The sequence below is a fragment of the Sturnira hondurensis genome, unplaced genomic scaffold, assembly GCF_014824575.4.
Source record: "Sturnira hondurensis isolate 20B ecotype Veracruz unplaced genomic scaffold, ASM1482457v3 Scaffold0006413, whole genome shotgun sequence".
NCBI lineage: Eukaryota > Metazoa > Chordata > Mammalia > Chiroptera > Phyllostomidae > Sturnira > Sturnira hondurensis.
This window is the reverse complement of record NW_028079044.1, coordinates 28,371,805-28,390,181: the sequence shown is the minus strand read 5'-3', so window position 1 is coordinate 28,390,181 and position 18,377 is coordinate 28,371,805. Positions and strand designations below refer to the sequence as shown.

General features: G+C 39.3%; 1 protein-coding gene and 1 long non-coding RNA gene across 6 annotated transcripts in view; one reads left to right on the top strand and one right to left on the bottom strand.

Moving 5' to 3' along the window:
- Window positions 1-11,307, top strand: part of AZIN1 (antizyme inhibitor 1) — a 30,199-nt gene extending 18,892 nt beyond the window's left edge. For 4 of the 5 annotated variants that reach the window (XM_037048320.1, XM_037048317.1, XM_037048319.1 and 1 more), the window contains 9 exons: window positions 1,131-1,304; window positions 1,780-1,952; window positions 3,621-3,755; window positions 5,221-5,302; window positions 5,663-5,737; window positions 6,312-6,474; window positions 8,173-8,288; window positions 8,582-8,796; window positions 9,004-11,307. In XM_037048320.1, the coding sequence (XP_036904215.1) occupies window positions 1,131-1,304; window positions 1,780-1,952; window positions 3,621-3,755; window positions 5,221-5,302; window positions 5,663-5,737; window positions 6,312-6,474; window positions 8,173-8,288; window positions 8,582-8,796; window positions 9,004-9,115 (1,245 nt within the window). In that variant the 3' untranslated portion in view covers window positions 9,116-11,307. The remainder of the gene's footprint in view (window positions 1-1,130; window positions 1,305-1,779; window positions 1,953-3,620; window positions 3,756-5,220; window positions 5,303-5,662; window positions 5,738-6,311; window positions 6,475-8,172; window positions 8,289-8,581; window positions 8,797-9,003) is intronic. The other variant, XM_037048321.1, reaches the window with a different exon arrangement.
- LOC118988577 (uncharacterized) lies at window positions 4,531-11,759 on the bottom strand. Its single transcript, XR_005066812.1, has 3 exons — window positions 11,684-11,759; window positions 6,051-6,057; window positions 4,531-4,541 (listed from the first exon to the last, which is right to left on the bottom strand). It is a non-coding gene; the product is annotated as an uncharacterized LOC118988577 (long non-coding RNA).
- Window positions 11,760-18,377: the final 6,618 nt, after the last annotated feature.

Here is an 18,377-nt window from a genome sequence, read left to right as displayed (position 1 = left end):
CTTGCACAACATTCTGCTTGGGTCAGATACGACCTTTGACACACTCCTTTCACCCATTCTTGTTCTGCAGTTTGAACTGTCCCACACTTAGTAAGACTGAGTGAGGATAGGCCTCAACCCTATTCTCTGCCAATGATCTTACTGAATTGTGTGACTGAAGGGTGGTTTACAACTGAATGTTTCTTGTTCCTCTCGTTGGTACCCATAATAGCCTGATTTTTTTTACATTAAAGTAAAAATAAAATTTTAGTCCTCAGAACATTAGGAATGCCATGTTTTATAAGGATGGGATAATTTCAGTACAGCTGTCCTATATTGCCATACCTACCCCATAATTTCCAGTCATGTCTTGTTTCCTGGTCACTATGTTCCAGTAGTATACATTTTCAAAAAACATGTTTTGAAAAATTGAAAGCAGTAATAATGCCTTCATGGCTTTTAAAACAATACTTGAATGTTGTATATTCCAAAGATTATATTGTCCAGCAACCAGCATTGAGTAATCTGTGCTCTGGCTGACATGCACAGTTACCCTTCTACCCCTAGAATAGGCACAGCTTTAAAATCATTGCAGCTCTTTTTCAAATGCCTGGTAAAATCTCTTTTCTTTTGAAGGAAGAATACTTTTACTCAGGCTTATCTGACATTTAGTACACTTCTGAAATTATTATTTTATTTTGCCTTTTTTTAAAGGAACATAGACTACCAACTTTGTCTCCTTAAAAATGGGTTCCCATTCTAGTTGCTCCCTTGTTTTACCATCTTGTCTCCAGGTACGATTTATAATGGAGATACAAAGCCTGTTTTGTTAGCATTCTTGATTTTACTTGCTCTATTAGGAAACTAGATCCCGAACTGCCAAATTAGGTCTATTTTAAATGGTAGCATGGAAGGCAGTGGGTGATTTCCTTCCCCTCTGTTCCTAAAAAAAGTAAAATTGAGGCAATTCTGAAATAGAACGTCACTGTAATATTTTTTCATCAAAGTAGAGAATATTTAATATGCCAATGTAGAACAGCAAAAGTCAAGTTTAAAACAATGTATTTGATAATGTTTGTAAATAATATATATATTGACTCATTTGTTATTTTCAGTGGTTTAATTGTTACTCTTCTTTATAATCATAATAGACAGGGAAAAATGCATTTTTTGTGGGAGATCTTGGAAAGATTGTGAAGAAACACACTCGGTGGCAGAGCGTAGTAGCTCAGATAAAGCCGTTCTACACGGTCAAGTGCAACTCCGCTCCAGCTGTGCTTGAGATTTTGGCGGCTCTTGGAACTGGATTTGCTTGTTCTAGTAAAGTAAGTATTTTTTCATTGAACTGCACCATTTGAAAGTTCACTTTTTAACTTTTGGTTACCCTTCGAGGAAGGTTGACTTTAGGATGGGTTTTTATGCTCTTGTTTAAATTTGCAGCCTAAGGTGGGAAATTGATAAATTTCAAGTGTACAAAGTTTCGGTGAAATGAGACTTTTAAAAGTTCTCTTTAACCAGAACTTTTTTTATTCCTCCCTCTTAGGCTAGAGCTAGCTAGACCAAGTTACAAGCTACTTCTGATGACAAGCAAAGTAAACCCTGAAATTTCTGTGATGGTAATTGTACCTCTAAAGGTTTTAACACAGAGTGGTATAGTAAGCATTGCCAGATTATAAACTGACATGTAGTCCTAATTTTACCTCATATGATTTGAATTTAACCAAAAAGTATAAGGTAGTAACTAAAAAGTACTAGAAATTTGGCCTTTTAGATGACACTATTAAAAATCTATTTTTGCAGACCGAAATTGCATTAGTGCAAGAATTGGGTGTATCTCCAGAAAACATCATTTACATAAGTCCTTGTAAGCAAGTGTCTCAGATAAAGTATGCAGCAAAAGTTGGAGTGAACATCATGACTTGTGACAGTGAAGTCGAACTGAAGAAAATTGCACGCAGTCACCCAAATGCCAAGTAGGTATAAAATTAAGTACCTGGGTATATTTTACTTGCTTACGGTTTGGGTTTGTCTTTAGCCTGGGGAAAGGAGGCATTTGTGTAGAGCAGTGATATGTATTGTAATTATTTTAGCTTATTTAAAATGCTACTATCATTTTATTGGCTGCCTACTTCTGACCCTTCTTGTGGAGTGGGGATGCGATATAGGCAGTTTGGGATATGAATTTATAGTGTTGAACTCCAAGATGTGGTTGGTGGGAGAATCAAATTAGGGCCACAGCTGGTATTTCTATAACCACATTAACCCTGCTAGGAATCAGTCATTTGGGGAATGGGATATATTTTTGTCAGGTTTTTTTCCTGCTTAGCTGAGGATGTGATCTGCCCTTGGCCATAGTTCTTGAATGGTCCTTAGTGATTGGAGAAGTTTCTTTAAAGCCCATGTTTCTATTTGAACGGGAAGTATAATTTTTCATTTGTTCCTGTGTGCATCCCAAGATTGATCGATTTTTTTAAAAAGATTTTATTTATTTTTAGAGAGGGGAGGGGAGGGGAAGGGACGGAGAAAGAGAGGGAGAGACACATCAATGTGTGGTTGCCTCTTGTGTGCCCCCTAATGGGGACCTGGCCTGCAACCCTTTGGTTCGCAGGCCATGCTCAATCCACTGAGCTACATCATCCAGGCCAGAAATGTATATTGTATTAGCACAAAATTGTTTACTTATTATTTTGAATGAGTTATTGTTGTATATGTTATATGTTCTAGAAAATGTATATTGTCCATATTTTCCTTGTATACTTACAATTTTCTTAGTGACATTAGTGGTATTCTGAGAAAGGCGTCCTGATAGAATTGATTACCCTGAAAACCTTTGGGTAAAGAGGGTTCTTTGGAAAATTCTAGGGAACCTGTCTCTAAAAAGTTTTTGTTCCATGATCTTCTGAAGTCAAGCCCTGATTTGGATGGAGTGTTTTTTAAATTGAAATGTGAATGGAACATTCTTGATAGTGTCAATTCCTCCCATATGTAGAATAATTTTGCTTTTATCAGACGAGCCCTCTCTTAGGACTTCCTTGGGAAAACAGCATTTATTTTTAACGTATTTGCAGTTTTTAGTGGTTTTGGAATTAGCCTGACAATCTGTTGATGGTTTTGTCTAGATTGTCATGGTTTGGAGGGAAATACTAAATAGATTGGAATCAATAGTTTAACAGTCTTCTTTTTAGACACAATAACTCAACACTTCCCAGAAGTGGGTGGAAGGTTTGCTGGCTGGCATAATTTAGGAAATTTGAAACATTTGAAGCCCTGATACTTTTCGTTGAAAAACAGTGATGACCTTGCTATTCAATTTAGTCTTTCTAGGTGGATTTATGGACTGATGGACTTCATTTGAAAGTAATGTCTTACATTACAGAGCCCTACCTACCCTTGCTTCTACAATAGAATCTTAACTTCAGCATTTTCCGAATTCCATCCTTGTAAAGCTTCATGCTTTAGGCCCTAATTGCTAGTTTTTTCTCTGTACAGGATTGTTTTTCATTAGGTTCACTTGATTCATCCGTCGCTGGATTTGGGAGCACTGGCAACATAATGAAAACAGTTCCTACAATCTTCAGGCTTCACATGTGCTGATGATGATGTAAACCAACTCTGCCCCAATCATCTTCCCCTTTTCTTAGGGTCTTACTACATATTGCAACAGAAGATAACATTGGAGGTGAAGAGGGTAACATGAAGTTTGGCACTACCCTGAAGAACTGTAGGCATATCTTGGAATGTGCTAAGGAACTTGATGTCCAAATTATTGGGGTCAAGTAAGTATTTATTTTAAACTTCATTTTATGGTGATGATCTATGTCTTAATAAGATTATTGATTTAATAACTCACAGAGGCAACCTCCAGTTGTTATATATATTTTCTTCTAGCTTAGGAAAAATTAAATATGCTTTATTCTTCATACTATTTTGTGCTTGTATCTCTTCTCTCCTATTAAACAGATAAATATAAGTTATTTATTTAAATCACCTTTTAAATTGCATGCAGGGGGTTTACTGTAATTCTGATTACTGCCAAGATGGCATTCATTTTGCAGCTTGTGTTATTTTTTTTCCTTGGGGGGCACTTCAGTAATTCAGTAGACTTTGTTTACCTTCTTGGTAGTTTATGTGAGGAAACAGACCCAGAGAGATGATTTAACCATAGTCTCAGAACTATGATCTCAGTCAAATTGAAGCATAAAGCTCCAGATCTTCTGGGTCATCAGCCCATTGCTACTCTCACTACAGTACCGGGTCTTGCTTTTTAAATTGTTCATAAAGATGGATAAAGATTCTCCACTGTTAAATCACTACCTTAGGTGACAGTGCTGACATGTATTTAAGAGCTTTCTTATTTCTTTTTTCTTTTTAATATATTTTATTGATTATGCCATTACAGTTGTCCCATTCTCCCCCCCTTCGTTCCCCTCCACACTCCTGCCCCCACCATTCCCCCCCTTTCGTTTATGTCCATTTCTCATAAGTTCTTAGGCTTCTACATTTCCCATACTATTCTTGCCCTCCCCCTGTCTATATTCTACCTACCGTCTATGATACTTATTCTCTGTACCTTCTTCCTGCTTCTCCTCCTTTTTCTCTCTGTTGCTAACCCTCCATGTAATCTCCATTTCTATGGTTCTGTTCCTGATCTAGCTATTTTCTTAGTTTGCTTTTGTTTTAGGTGTGGTTGTTAATAGCTGTGAGTTTACTGTCCTTTCACTGTTCGTATTTCAACTAGATTTTTTAAAAAATTAAAGGAAAATTGGCTTTTTGGGTGTATACTATACATTTAAACAGATTTGTGTAACCTCTGTCATAGTCAGGGTACAGAATCATACTTAAATTTAATCTCTTCTGAGTCTGTATCACTTAATAAGTAATACTCAGCTGAACTGATGTTCATTTGTATTTCACAATTACATTTTTTTATATTTTGTCAGATAAAATTACACATTCAGATGAAAGGTTTTGTGACCCGTTTTTATTGTTGGAGCTTGTTACTTACTTTACCACATATACAAAAAGCTTGCTTCCTTCAAGCCAATAGCCATGAATCATGACTGGTAATTTATTGTAAAGTGTTGTAATTTGATGGTTAGAGGCTGGTGTTTCTGATACTTGAAATATTTGGTAAGGTTAAGGTAATACTTACTGTGTCAATATGGTAGATGAGAATTGAAAGGAATTAATAGGAAGAGCCTCAAACTTGCTGCTGCTCTAAATTTATTTTATTTCTTTCAGATTTCATGTATCAAGTGCTTGTAAAGAATCTCAAGTATATGTACATGCTCTGTCTGATGCTCGATGTGTGTTTGACATGGCTGTAAGTTTTTCCCTGTATTTTGATATTTAAATCCAGGATGTTATTTAAGACTACAATACTGTGTTTTTCTGTCTGTGACATGCACCTTATTTTTTTACACTATAAGCATTGCTTCATACAGTCACATTTTTAAAGTGATTTAAAGGATTAAATAGTAATTTATTTGTCTACAAAATAGTACAGACAGCATCAGGCAGCTAACATATATGACATTGAATTAACCTGCTTCTGTTAGAAATCAAAAAACTTGCTGTATTGAAGGTCAGAGCAGATATTTATCCCCCTGGCAGGGGCGTTGCAAAATGTCCCTATATTTGTTGAATTTAGGAAAGCATTTAAAGTACTTTTTTTCATCTCTAGGGAGAGTTTGGCTTCACAATGAACATCTTAGACATTGGTGGAGGCTTCACAGGAACTGAATTTCAGTTGGAAGAGGTAAACTTTGTTCAGTGGGTGGACATACTGGAATAATCTTATTCATTGCTACTTAAGTGGTAGATGTATAGAGTAGGATTTTTACAGTGGCAGGAACTAAAAGCCTGTAACATCTGTTTAAAATTTGATTCCGAGAAATAAGGCAGTGAGAAGACCTAGCTAACTTTGATAAGTTCAATAAATTTTTTTAAGCTCAAGCATATAACTTCCTCACAAAATGGTTTCTGTGTAGTTTTGCGCTTGTGGACCATGTGATGGTAGAAGTGAGTTCACAGCCTAGACGTTTACGCTCTTTTATCTAGACGTGTATCACTCCTTACCTTCCTGCTCTGCCCTCCTTCCCCCTTCTGTAATATCTAGAAACTGATTGGGACGTTTGCTCCTTTGTTAGACTGAAGCATGGCTAATTAATCACCAGTAGGTATTTGCCATTCTGGTAAACTTTGATGGCTTTAATGAAGCCTGCTTAATTGCACTGAAGATAACAGCTAAATAGCTAAGCTTCGTTCGGGGTCTGTAATTTGAATTATCTAATCCAATATTGAAACTATAATTTGGGATTTAAACTCCATAGGTTAATCATGTTATCAGCCCTTTGTTGGATGTCTACTTTCCTGAAGGATCTGGCATTAAGATAATTTCAGAACCTGGAAGCTATTATGTGTCTTCTGCATTTACACTTGCAGTTAATATCATTGCAAAGAAAGTTGTTGAAAGTGATAAATTTTCCTCTGGAGGTGAGTTAACAAACTATGAGTTCATAGTTTATTCCTGTTGATAGACAATTCCAGCTCTTTTGAAGATGGATTTATCAGATACTGAAGTATAATTACACTGTAAGACAGTTTATGGATTATAAAGTTGTGGATGGTATTTAGCCAGTCAGTTATAGGCAGTTGGGGAGCTTTTCAAAGTGTCCTGGCCAGGGTCCCATTCCATAAGACTCCCTGAGCTCAGCTGTCTTGTGCCGATGTTTAGACACACATGCTCTATACACACTTCCCCCAGGCATTGATCCTCCCTTGTTAAGAAGCAGCATTTTATTGTGCCATCTCTGCTGTTTCTCTTAGTCACATGAGCCACAGGGAGATTTAGCCCCATACTTTCTTACTTAACAGGGCCAACAGACTCCTTTTAAATCTGCTTTTTAGGCAAACCAACAAAAAAAGCCCTATACAGTCCAGAAGTATCACTTTTTAAAAAAATGTATAGAGTACTGTTCTACATTAAGGAGACTTACTTCTTCCTATAGTTTTGTTTTTTCCTTAAATGAGCAAGAGTACTCTCTTGAGTACTTTTTACCTTTGAGTTTTTAAATTTCTTAAACATACCTGTATATCAAAAGCTATGAGTATAATGTACCACACGGTACATTGTCCCTTTCCCAACAGAGACAAACCTGGCTCCCATTATCTCTCTGTCCCTCACTCACTAAAGCATAAAATACACAGAAGGTGTTTCCAGAATAGCTAACTCATATCACTGCAAAACAGCAAACCATTTAACTAGACTCCGTATCTGTTTAGGGTTTTTGTTTTGTGTGTGTGTGTGTTACCCAAGTTTATATGTAGTGAGCACAATCCTAAGTAAGTATGTAATTTGATAGGTTAATGAAGGCATATGGTGACATCCCTATCTAATTTTCATATCTTAGAATTATTTTCTGTTTTGTCCCCTTGCCAGACAGACAAAACACTATTCTGTTTATTTTCCCACATAGATTAGTTTGAACTGCCTTTGAACTTCATATAAATGAAATCAGCATTTTTGTTTGTTTAAGAAAGCTCAGTATAATTCCTGATTTTGAACCATTTTGTTTCATGTTCATTGCTAATAGTCTGAATATACAGTTTATATTCTCTTGCTAATGAATATTTAGTTGTTTCGGTTTGGGGCTATTACAAATAAAACTTACTATTGAACAAGTCTTGTGGACACTTCTCATTTCCCTTGGGTAAATGACTAACAGTAGGGTTGCTGGGTCACAGGACAGGTGTTTTCAGAGACTTCAGAGTGGCATTGCCATTTTACCCTCCCACAGGCAGTGTGTCTCTGCAGGTTCTGCTCACTCCTTGTCTTTATTGATATTTTTTCTTTTTTATATCTTCTGTCTTTTATCCATTCAGTAGGGGTGTGTGTGGTGGGGGTAGCTCGTTGTAGTTTTAATTCCCATTTACCCGGTGATGTAGAGCACTTACTTGCATGTTCATTGGGTATCTTCCTTTATGAAATGGCAGTATTTTTAGGCTCACAGTTTTATTTAAGGTTTTTCAGTATGTATTGGTGTGTGTTTGGGGTTTTTTTTAGTTAAATATTTTGAGGTGTGAAAACTAGGAGTCAGTTCTGTAAATTTTCAGTGTATTTGATAGGCTTTGCATGATAACTATATTAGGCATTTTACCATAAATTTATCTTAATTTTCCTCTTTATTTCAGCAGAAAAAACCGGAAGTGATGAACCAGCCTTTGTGTACTATATGAATGATGGTGTTTATGGTTCTTTTGCAAGTAAACTGTCTGAGAATTTAAATACCATTCCAGAGGTTCACAAGGCAAGTTCTATTACAAATAATAAATCAATCCTGCTTATTTGGCAGTTTATAAACAGAGCTTTTATTTTTAAGATGCCTCCCAATTTTTTGGAGAGAGAATGTGGATTTGCATTCCTCTGGCTTTTTAGTCTAGTCCCTTTAGTTTGTTGCCTGACATGGAGTTAAGAAGTAGCCCCACTGCCCCTGGCTCCAGCCCTGCCTTCCATGGGCACACTGGGTCTGAGATAGTGAAAAAAATCTCTTACCTGCCCTCAAATTCAGTACTGACATGAGTAAAACTTCCTCTCCTACAGAAATACAAGGACGATGAGCCTCTGTTTACAAGCAGCCTTTGGGGTCCATCCTGTGACGAGCTTGATCAAATTGTGGAAAACTGTCTTCTTCCTGAGCTGAATGTGGGAGATTGGCTTATCTTTGATAACATGGGAGCAGATTCTTTCCACGAACCATCTGCTTTTAATGATTTTCAGAGGCCAGCTATTTATTACATGATATCATTCAACGATTGGTAAGGTGTTTTTATTTTAAATCAGATTAGGTATTTGAGGTGACAGAATGTTAATTTTAATTTTGTAATGTACAAAATTAATTTGTAATTTACAAGTAGTAGCAAAATGTTCACCTTTTAAGGGTCATTGAAAGATATTTTAAAGTCCCATTTCATTGTGTGGTCTTTGTGCATAAATTCAGAACTAATGCCTTTTTTTAAATGTAGGTATGAGATGCAAGATGCTGGAATTACTGCAGACACAATGATGAAGAACTTCTTCTTCGTGCCTTCTTGCATTCAGCTGAGCCAAGAAGACAGCTTTTCCACTGAAGCTTAAACAGGCATTAACGCTTCTTTAGATCTGAAGTTGCAAGTTAAGCTTGTCTGGTCTACATTCCAGTGTGGGGGAAATTAAAACAATTTTAGTCTGTTAATTCTTTTGGAAACAAACTGTTAGTTATAGCTATTTGGGACCAGACAAAATCAGCTTTCATCTATAATTTCATTGGGGGTTAATTGGGAGATTTAGATAATGTATCCAGATTTAAACTTAACAGTTTGCTCTGCCCCTTAAGCGTTTAAAATATGCAACAAAATGGATGACTTAGTGGAGATGGAAGCCCATTAATTGGGTTCCCCATTAAATCGTTTACATACAAGTACACAGTTTTTATACTAAGGATTCGTGTTTAAAAGTCTTGTAAAGTTAATGTCTTTCACCCAGATATAGCAAATGTCAGTGGAAGACCCGTGTGACTTCATTAGATACGTTTAGTGTATTTAGAATGTGTAAATTTGTGCTTTGAACTGTAGTTTAATAAATGTAAAATTGCATCATAGTATTTGTTGTATTTGACCTAATGTAACCCTTGTATGATTGCAATAAAATTTTGTGTAGATTTTACTGTTTTTTTTTTCCAGGCTAAAACTTTGGGAAAGGGGCTAGCTAGCAAAGGTAGTTTTGAAATAGATGTGTATATGGACTGTTCTGAAGGTTATTTTTCTTTATAGCCCACTTAAATTTAGTTTGCTTCAGTATACCTTTTCAGTTATTTAATTAGTAATTTAAGTAAAATGTTTGGTAAATCATTGTGAAGTTCAGATGCATCATGGAGAGTCGATGTGCAGTAAGCATGATGTTTAACAATTTTAACACCAAAAAATGTTAATCCTGCATAAACCAATTGTAATAATAGGTGTTTCTGTATAGGTAGAATGCATAGAGTACCTTAGTAAATCTTTGAATCAAAAATCTTTTGGCTGAGATGGACGATTCTATTAAATACTTTCAGTATCTTGGGGGAGGGAAATAAAAATAGCAGAAAACTCTGCAGCACAAACTTAAAGAAGGGCTACATCTATATCCAGAAATCTGATGCTCTTTTGCACGAAATATTATTTAAATTCAGAGTTTGGGTGGGGGTACACGTATTTCCAATTTCTCAATTGCAATGATTTCAGACTTCAAGGTGTTTTGTTACTTAGCTAATTGCTTAGTTTCTTATTTCCCATTTGTTCAAGTTAGTGATTGCTTCTAATTCTTTTCATACTAAAATTTTATGGTGACTCGGGGGAGGGAGATAATGTCACTAACCTGACAGTAGTTGCCAGGATTTGTGTTGTTCACTGCTAGTATAGTAGTAATCCTAGGTTTCAGAATCACAATCGTAATAAACACCAGGGGTCACTTTTTTCCTAACTTACTCTATGTTCAGATGTGGAATTTCTGTCTCCCAAGAGGAAATGTGACTTCACTTTGGTGCCAATGGACAGAAAATTCTACCTGTGCTACATAGGAGAAGTTTGGAATGCACTTAATAGCTGGTTTTTACACCTTGATTTCAAGGTGGGAAGAAATTGATCATGAATCTGTTAATAAATTTCAGTCTCTTAAACCAGTAGGTGCTTAATATTTTTTGATTTGATTAATGCCCATTTGAATTGTATGGGTTCTACTAATAAAATAAAATTTAGGGCCCCAATCCATGGTCATCTTATACCTTAGACTTTACCAAGGTATAATATGGGGTTTTATGCAAAATTCCAAGCTACCATGAAACTTTTTTTTTTACCGTAATAAGGAGGAGGAATTGTTCCCAACCGTCTTTACCTGTTGTGCTTTGGTCCAGAAATGCCAGATCTTTTAAAAAAGGGTACAGTTTTGAGTCTTTGGCTTGACTATACAGCTTTGAGCTTCATGGCGTGTCCATGTCGCCATGTTCATAGGAGAGCTGTTCTGTGTATAAGCAGCTCAGAACTGCAAAATCACACATGTAACTTTAAGAAATGTCTGTATTGTATTTGAGAACTGTTTGCCATAAAGCTGAAGTTTGAACTTAATGTATTTCAATTTGTATGCTAAAAAAAGTACTGAATTAATGTAACAATCTTTATAATTTACAATATTGTAATCTCAGTTCAGAATTTAACTGAATATAAAACCCGAATGATTTCTATATAGTAAATTGAACTGTAAAGGTAACTTGTATGTGATTCTGAATACACAGATAAAATGTTTTTTATTCCTCACATTTTATTTTGATGGCTTCTATTATGAAAGTAAGTTGAAGTTTCATGTGTCGGCTTTGTGTATAGCTTTCTAATGAGCATTCTTTCAGAATTTTTATTGCACAGCAACAAGTTATATTTGGTAAAATGATTTCTGGGCATTACAATATGGAACAATGAAGGTTTTATGTGAGTATTAAAATGTTTTTAGGGCCATGTTTTCTAGGCACATTAACTCACCAGCCTCTAAACAAACTTAAAACTTAGACAAAATGAAATAATCTATAAATTGAACTAGATATTCCACATAAATGTGAGCATTGATAACCATTCAGTGCAAATACTGGGTTGAAAAGTCATACTGAACAATCTTTGGGTTTTTTTGCCTTGTGAGCACTGTAGTTGGTAGCAGCTTGACCAACACTGTGATAAAGAATGCTTGCCTAATTGGCTTCAAAGTATGAAATAGGACAAAAACCATTTACCTTAATAGTCTTCCATGTTCACGTTGTGAATAAATCCCACAAATACTTTTAATTCTGTCCATCCTGAAGGCAGAACAGATGTATAATATTTAAAGGTGCAGACTTTAATAATGACTTTCCTCTGGTCTTCAGCTTTAAAGTGGTTGTGTGTTGATAGCAAAGTAAATTACTCCTACAATTTCTGGAGCTTTTTTTCTGCTGGGACCTGAATCAAATTGAGTCATGGATCCTTTAGGTTGAACATTTTCCTGTTTTTTTGTGATTGCTAATTTGGGACAGGGAAAGTTAGGAAAGCATTTTAAGTTAAAGCTAGCCTGCAAAGTAGCAGTCCCTACTCTAAAATGTACTGAGGAATTTCACGTTTGTTTTGCTTAACTACAGATTGTGGGTGCTACATGTATCTTCTTAATCATACTTTCACCCAGAAAGAAGTATGTGTAAGGGAACATGAAACCACTTCAGGCTCAAGGCCCTCTGACCCTGTTACACACTTGAAGGATTTGGGTTTTTATCTATTGGAAACTTAGGGCTGGGCAAACTTGAATGGCAGTGAGTAGGAAGGCTCAAGCTACACAGTTGATCTTTTTGTGTGTTGTCTTGACGTTGGCTTCAAAAGAAATTCTGTTAACGGTCCTTTTAAATTTTGACTACCATACTACTACTTACACCTGTTAACAAGGTTTGCGGTTGATGGCTTAGCAAGTGAATTATCAGTGGATCGATTGTGGGGAATTGGTAAGTTAAGAATCTGCAATTGAAGTGTTGTGCATTGATAATAGAGCAAAGAGGATTACGTTAGGATGCAAAAGATGACTGCAATAAACTAATGGGCTCTACTCTAATTAAATGTAGTACTCAGTTCCAGTTGCAGCTTTTCCTAAATAACACTGCCAGACTCCGTCTAGTGTGAGCCTGTGCCCACAGCTTGGTCACCACTCAGTCTTTAGCAGCAGTATGCAGAGGAGGGGACATTTGGCTAAAGGTTGGGAATTTTAATTCTCTATTATTTAATTGATATTCTCCCATCTATTATTTTCTGTTCCTCAAATTACTAAGCTGTCTCAACTCTATATTCTAAGTCTGTTTTTCACTTCTGCAACATAGTTTCCAACCTAAGGGTGCAGTATCTTTTATCTGAGTACTCATGTTTTAGATATTCCCTCTCCTCACCCCCCCCCCACCACGGTCTATATAGTGTTTTCTCCAAATTGATATTTCCTGGGGTTTTTGTTTTATTGCTCTGTATCATTTATGATTCAGAGGTATTCCTCATGTGTCTGGTAACCCTTGTGTCTGAGCTGAGGACCGAAGAGCTAATCAGTAATAAAGCTGTGATGACAGTTTGTCAGCTGAAAGTGTGCTCTGTCCTGGTGCATTCTTTGGGGAGCCTCTTAACTGTTTTGAAGTCTGCCAAGACTCAATGCATTAGCTTCATATTGTCTTGCTTGCAGGGTGATGGGCTATCTGCCAGTGTTCAGAAGTCAAATGAGGTCAGGCTCACGTGGGCTGTATACAGTGTAGAGTGGGACAGCCCTGCCCCTGGCGGTGCCTAGAGGCCACCATCCAGAGGCCTGTTGAGCCTCTCTAGACGATGACTGCCCAATCTTGCGAAGAGAGGGCTCTTACCCAGCTGTGCAGCATAGGAATGAGGATCCAGGATTTGAATGTCTGCACGTTAACTGCCTTTGCCTGAGGTCAGGGCTCTGATCCCTGCGCCTTTTAGAATTTGAGCTTTTTTAATTTTCCCCACTGCCTTCTTGGAACTCTGTTTCCTCCAGCTGTCGAGTAATTTCCAGTTTACAGCTTCCATTTTCTCATCTCTCCTGATCTACCATGGTGTTTTGCCCTTATAAGAATAGACGCACGTTTACTGTTGTTACTGTGCCGTTTGATACGTAACCAACCACATGCATAAACCGTGGCGTGAAATTTAAAAACCTTTCAGATTTGGGGGACTAAACTATCTCCATCTGCCTCATGGAACCTAATTTGAGAGGAATTTTAAAGATATTTTGGTATCTGGAGTATAAAAAGTTTCAAGTTTGCACAAGTAGTATATGACAACATCCTAATATTTTACTTGAATCTCATGAATTACCGGTACAGTTATACCAACAATCCTTTACCATAGTGACACACTGTGGTGTAGAGCTTTAATTTCTGCATTTATGTAACACTTCTTTTTAAGCTTGATAAGTGGCACGCTTGTAAGTTGTAACTTAACGCAGTACTTAGCAGCGCACACACTGAGCTTTTGTTGCAGCAGACTAGTGGTAAGGCACTTAAGTTTCAGGGCTAAGTCCCCCACAGCATTAGTTACTTCCTGTCAGTGACTTAAACCTACCTCTAGGATAGTCTCCCTTACTGTTAAGTTCTCAGCAGAAACAAAGCATTTTCAAAGTTAGGTGTCCTCCTTTTCTTATTCTACAAGAATGTAAGTAACACAAAACTTGTGGGAGAGGAAAGAAATTGAGTGGTTCCCAAAATAAAAGCATCATTTAGAAATGTTCCTGAAAAATGGGCTTAGCTAATACACCGTCATGTTTCCCTGGTTAGAACTGGGTTTAGAGTATTTTTAATGTATTTATTTATTTTCATTGTTTAGACTATTTTAGACGGAAAGGTCAGGGAAGGGCATGAACACGTAGAGCTGAACATACGAGAAATCCACGTTCAGAAAGAAAATTTTACTTCTCAAGTGGCGTGACGCTACTGCCCCCCTTTCCTTTAAATACAGTAAGTTTTGCTGACTTGGGATCTGCTTTCCTGAAAGTCACACGGGTGAAATGCCCATTGCACAGTGGCCTTCTGAGCAAAACACTCGAGCTTTGTCGGTGCAACATTACAGTATCGAGGGAACCAAAGAGCACAGTTTTACCCATGTCAAATGTATAGGCATAGTGTAACATTTTCACTCTGCTGGGAGTAAAGTTGAAGACATCAATAGAGGATTATACTCAAGCCATCACTGTCAGTAACCCCAGTCTTGAATGTCAGCAATTTGATGGCAACAGAGCAAAGAAGCAAAAAAAATGTAGACATTGGAACTGAATGCCTTGCCTTCAGCTACTTAGACGTGGACCAACATCTCAACAGCCTCATGAGGCTGGTCAGAAATAAGGAGCTGTAGGTGTCCTAGAGATGTTCTCATCTAATTTTCTTGTTTTACATTTGAAGAAATGTGCCCCGAATTTTTACAGGTAGAATGTGTGAGAGCAGGGATTTGAACCTAAGACTTGATAAATCTGTGTCTCTAGCTGGGTTTCCTGGACACAGATGAAGACAGCTGTATGCAAATTGATTGAAAGTGCTCTTGGGAGATGGGAGGCAGGAGCAGGCCAAGGGAGAAGCTGATCCACAATATAGTTCCAGTGGAGGCCTTACTTGATGTTACAGGGTGTTCTGGAGCTGCCCTGGCCTTTCAGAATTGAACCAAAATGAGAAGTGGGGAAGGGACTTTGGATCCCAGCATCAGCCAGTCATTAGCTACAGGCTGTATCTTGTACAGAGGCTTAACCTGGGACAAACAGTTCCTTGTGGCAGAGGGCAATTCTCAGTGGTGGACAAAGTTGTGAGCAGCTGATATTCCTGGCAGCTGGGGAGAACATCAGCCCTGCAGAGGACCTGGGTGGAGCACCTCTGTAGCCAGTCATTAAAAGAAAAAGGCTGTATCATGTTTAATGTCCACTTAAGACCAGAACCTTTTTCATGCTACCCAGATGGGTCCATACCGTGTTGCTATTGGTTCCCATGGAACTTAGTGGGAAATTTTCACAATGTAGAGAATATCTTATAACCTCCTGGCGGTTCCATTCAGTGCCCTGCACAGTGGGGGTTGCACTTCAGTGGCAGCTGAGCACCCCAGGCTTCCATAGAAACTGCCGAACAGGCCCCAAAGGCACCTGTACTTGCAGATCCGTCTGCAACCCCAGGGTGAGAGCAGTGACCTCGGGAGCTGAAGCCATCCATTCACCCTGAGATGCCTCCTTCCTCCTCAGGATCTCTGTGGAAGTACAGGCGTGACCTCCCATGGGTGCTCATGGGAGATGGTGTAACGCGCACACAGCGCTTCCTGGGCCAGCACCCATTGCATGAGACCACTAGGTAAGCTTGCTTGTCCCCAGGGATAGCAATGTCCATGTAGCACGGAGGAGGGTCTGTGTCACACAGAGCGATGGTAGCCAGGTTAACATAAGATGCCTCTGTAAGAGGCCGGTGGTCAGTGCTGGGATCAGTAACCACCAGAAATCTGCAAAAATGGAGGAAGAGGATGTCCTCACATTCCTCGCAGCAGGAACCCACTTAAGTGGCACCAGCCTCGACTACCAAATGGAATAGCACATCCGCAGAGGGAGGAGTGATGGCATCTACGTCCCAAATCTGAAGAGAACTTGGGGGAAGCTTCTGCTGGCAGCTCGTTGCCACTAAAAATCCTACCAATGTCAGTGTTACGTTGTCCAGGAACACTGACCAGCAAGCTGTCCTGAAGGTTGCTGCTGCTGCGCTGGAGCCACTGCTTCTGCTGGCCACCACCCTCCTGGAACCTTCACTAACCGGGGCACTGCAGCCTTCTGGGGGCTGAGATGTCTGGTGGTTACTGAACCACAGGTGGTTCTGTGCCACACAGTCCTGCCCGGCTCTCTCTGCTGGCGAGTTCCTTTTCTAGTCTGTGAACCTGAAACGGAGCCCCTCTTTCTCCTGCTCTGGCCTCGACTGATGCCTGACTCAGAGCTCATGAAACAGCACTAGAGCCCAGTGGTTAAGGGCATGGACTTGGGGCACCCTAACTCCACTCTACCACTTACTGGCTGTGTGGCCTTGGATGAGTTGTTAACCTCTCTGAGACTGTGTATTATCCATTGCTGAGTAACATGCTGCTCCCCAAACTGAGTTTCATTTCTTCACCTATAACAATAAGACTGCAAGAATTCAATGAGTTTTCACATTTAAAGTGCTTAGAAAAGTGCCCAGCATCTCGCCAAGGTTCAATACACATCAGCCACTTTATCTCTCGGGTTCCCATTCACTGAAGCTCAGCTTCACGGGTCCAGGGCTCTGAACCCTTTTGCACTGGATGGTTCCTGGATGAGACATTGTGGAAGGTACTGGAGACTCTGTACAGAATTACTGATGACTCCACTTCCAAAATTTTTTTGAAATATCTTTCATGTAAGAAACTAGGTCAGAAAAATGTCAGTAAAGTGGGAGAAAACTCTGAAAATTAGACAAAAAGGAGGCAAGGTTAGTACAAAACTGATCATTATAAGTTCCTGCTAAAGGCTGACCCCATTTTGGCTCTGAGGTTTCTGGCAGCCAGTGTTAAAGGAAAATACATTTAATTGAATTTTTTAAAAAATGTTAACCAAACTCAAAGCATTCCAATGAGTGAGGCTTTCTTTGTCGGTGCAGAGACTACCTCACCCTGCCAGGGGCTATTAGACTCAGGGGCTGTTTCTCTGTCAGGCCTCCCCTCCCCCGAGGCTGCTGGCTTCCCTGGCCGTGGCAAGAGCTCAGATATGTCAGGCTTCCCAGGCTGCAGCTCCAAGAGAGCTCTCTGAGATTGGGCGGCAGTGGCCTGTGTTCCCACTAGATGGCGCTTGTGGATTACCTTTGCTCAGACTGCTCCTGGAAGTTGAAGCGAACAACTGTTTCTCAGTGTACTCAGCTGATTTCAGGAATTAAGTTCACATATTCGATCATGTTTCTGAAGGTCACAAGTGACCCTGCATCTCTGTCCTTTGCATTTCTACAGTGGGTTTTGAGGTGGGGTGGAGCCAGGAGGAACGGGATTCCTGCCTCACTCCCTCACCCCAGCCTTCACCCACTCCTAGCATGCAAGAGCCTTTGCCACTGCAAATCCCAAAGTACAGGGTTTCAGTTATCATGACAACTTTGGGAACCCTGAGCCCAACGTGAACCAGTATTCCTGGGTGTGAGAAAGTGGAACTAAAGGCCAGAAGACCTGGCTGCTCAAGGGACGTTGCTTTTTCCAGGTGGTTTTGAACTCCAAGTTGGAATGCCAGGCCCACCATGGACATGTCTATGGTCACACCAAGCCAAGTTTACTTAGCTTGATGCACGCAAGGAACACACACACACTGGGGAAGCCTTTGGAGCCTCTGTATCTGAAAGGGTTTGGGCGGGCCTTTTTTGGGGGGGGATGGAGGCAGCTAGCAAAGCTGGGAAGAACTTGGACTGGTTGGTTGGGAGAAAGGGGACCTTTGCTGATTGGTTCAGGCTCAAAGAAGGGACATTTTATCTGTGGGGAAAGTTCCCTGTGTGGCTGTTTCTCTGCTAGGTCAATGGGTCTGTTTTTGTGAAGGCAGTCAACAGGTTTCTCAGTCTGCTGTCTTTTGGTAGCTCCTGAAGACACGTGCTGCATCTTCTTCACATTCCCAGAGCCTTGCGCTTAACAGATGCTCTTTGTAGGATGGATGAACCAACTTGCCAACATCTCTTTTCTATGCTTCTGGTTCTCCTCCTGGGCTTGTGCCAAGAGGGCTGAACAGAACACATTACTCCAGGGGCAAGCAAACAAGGCAGGGCACACCATGATGGGAAAATGAGACGTGACAGTGTCCCGAGGGAGACAGGCATGGATCAAAT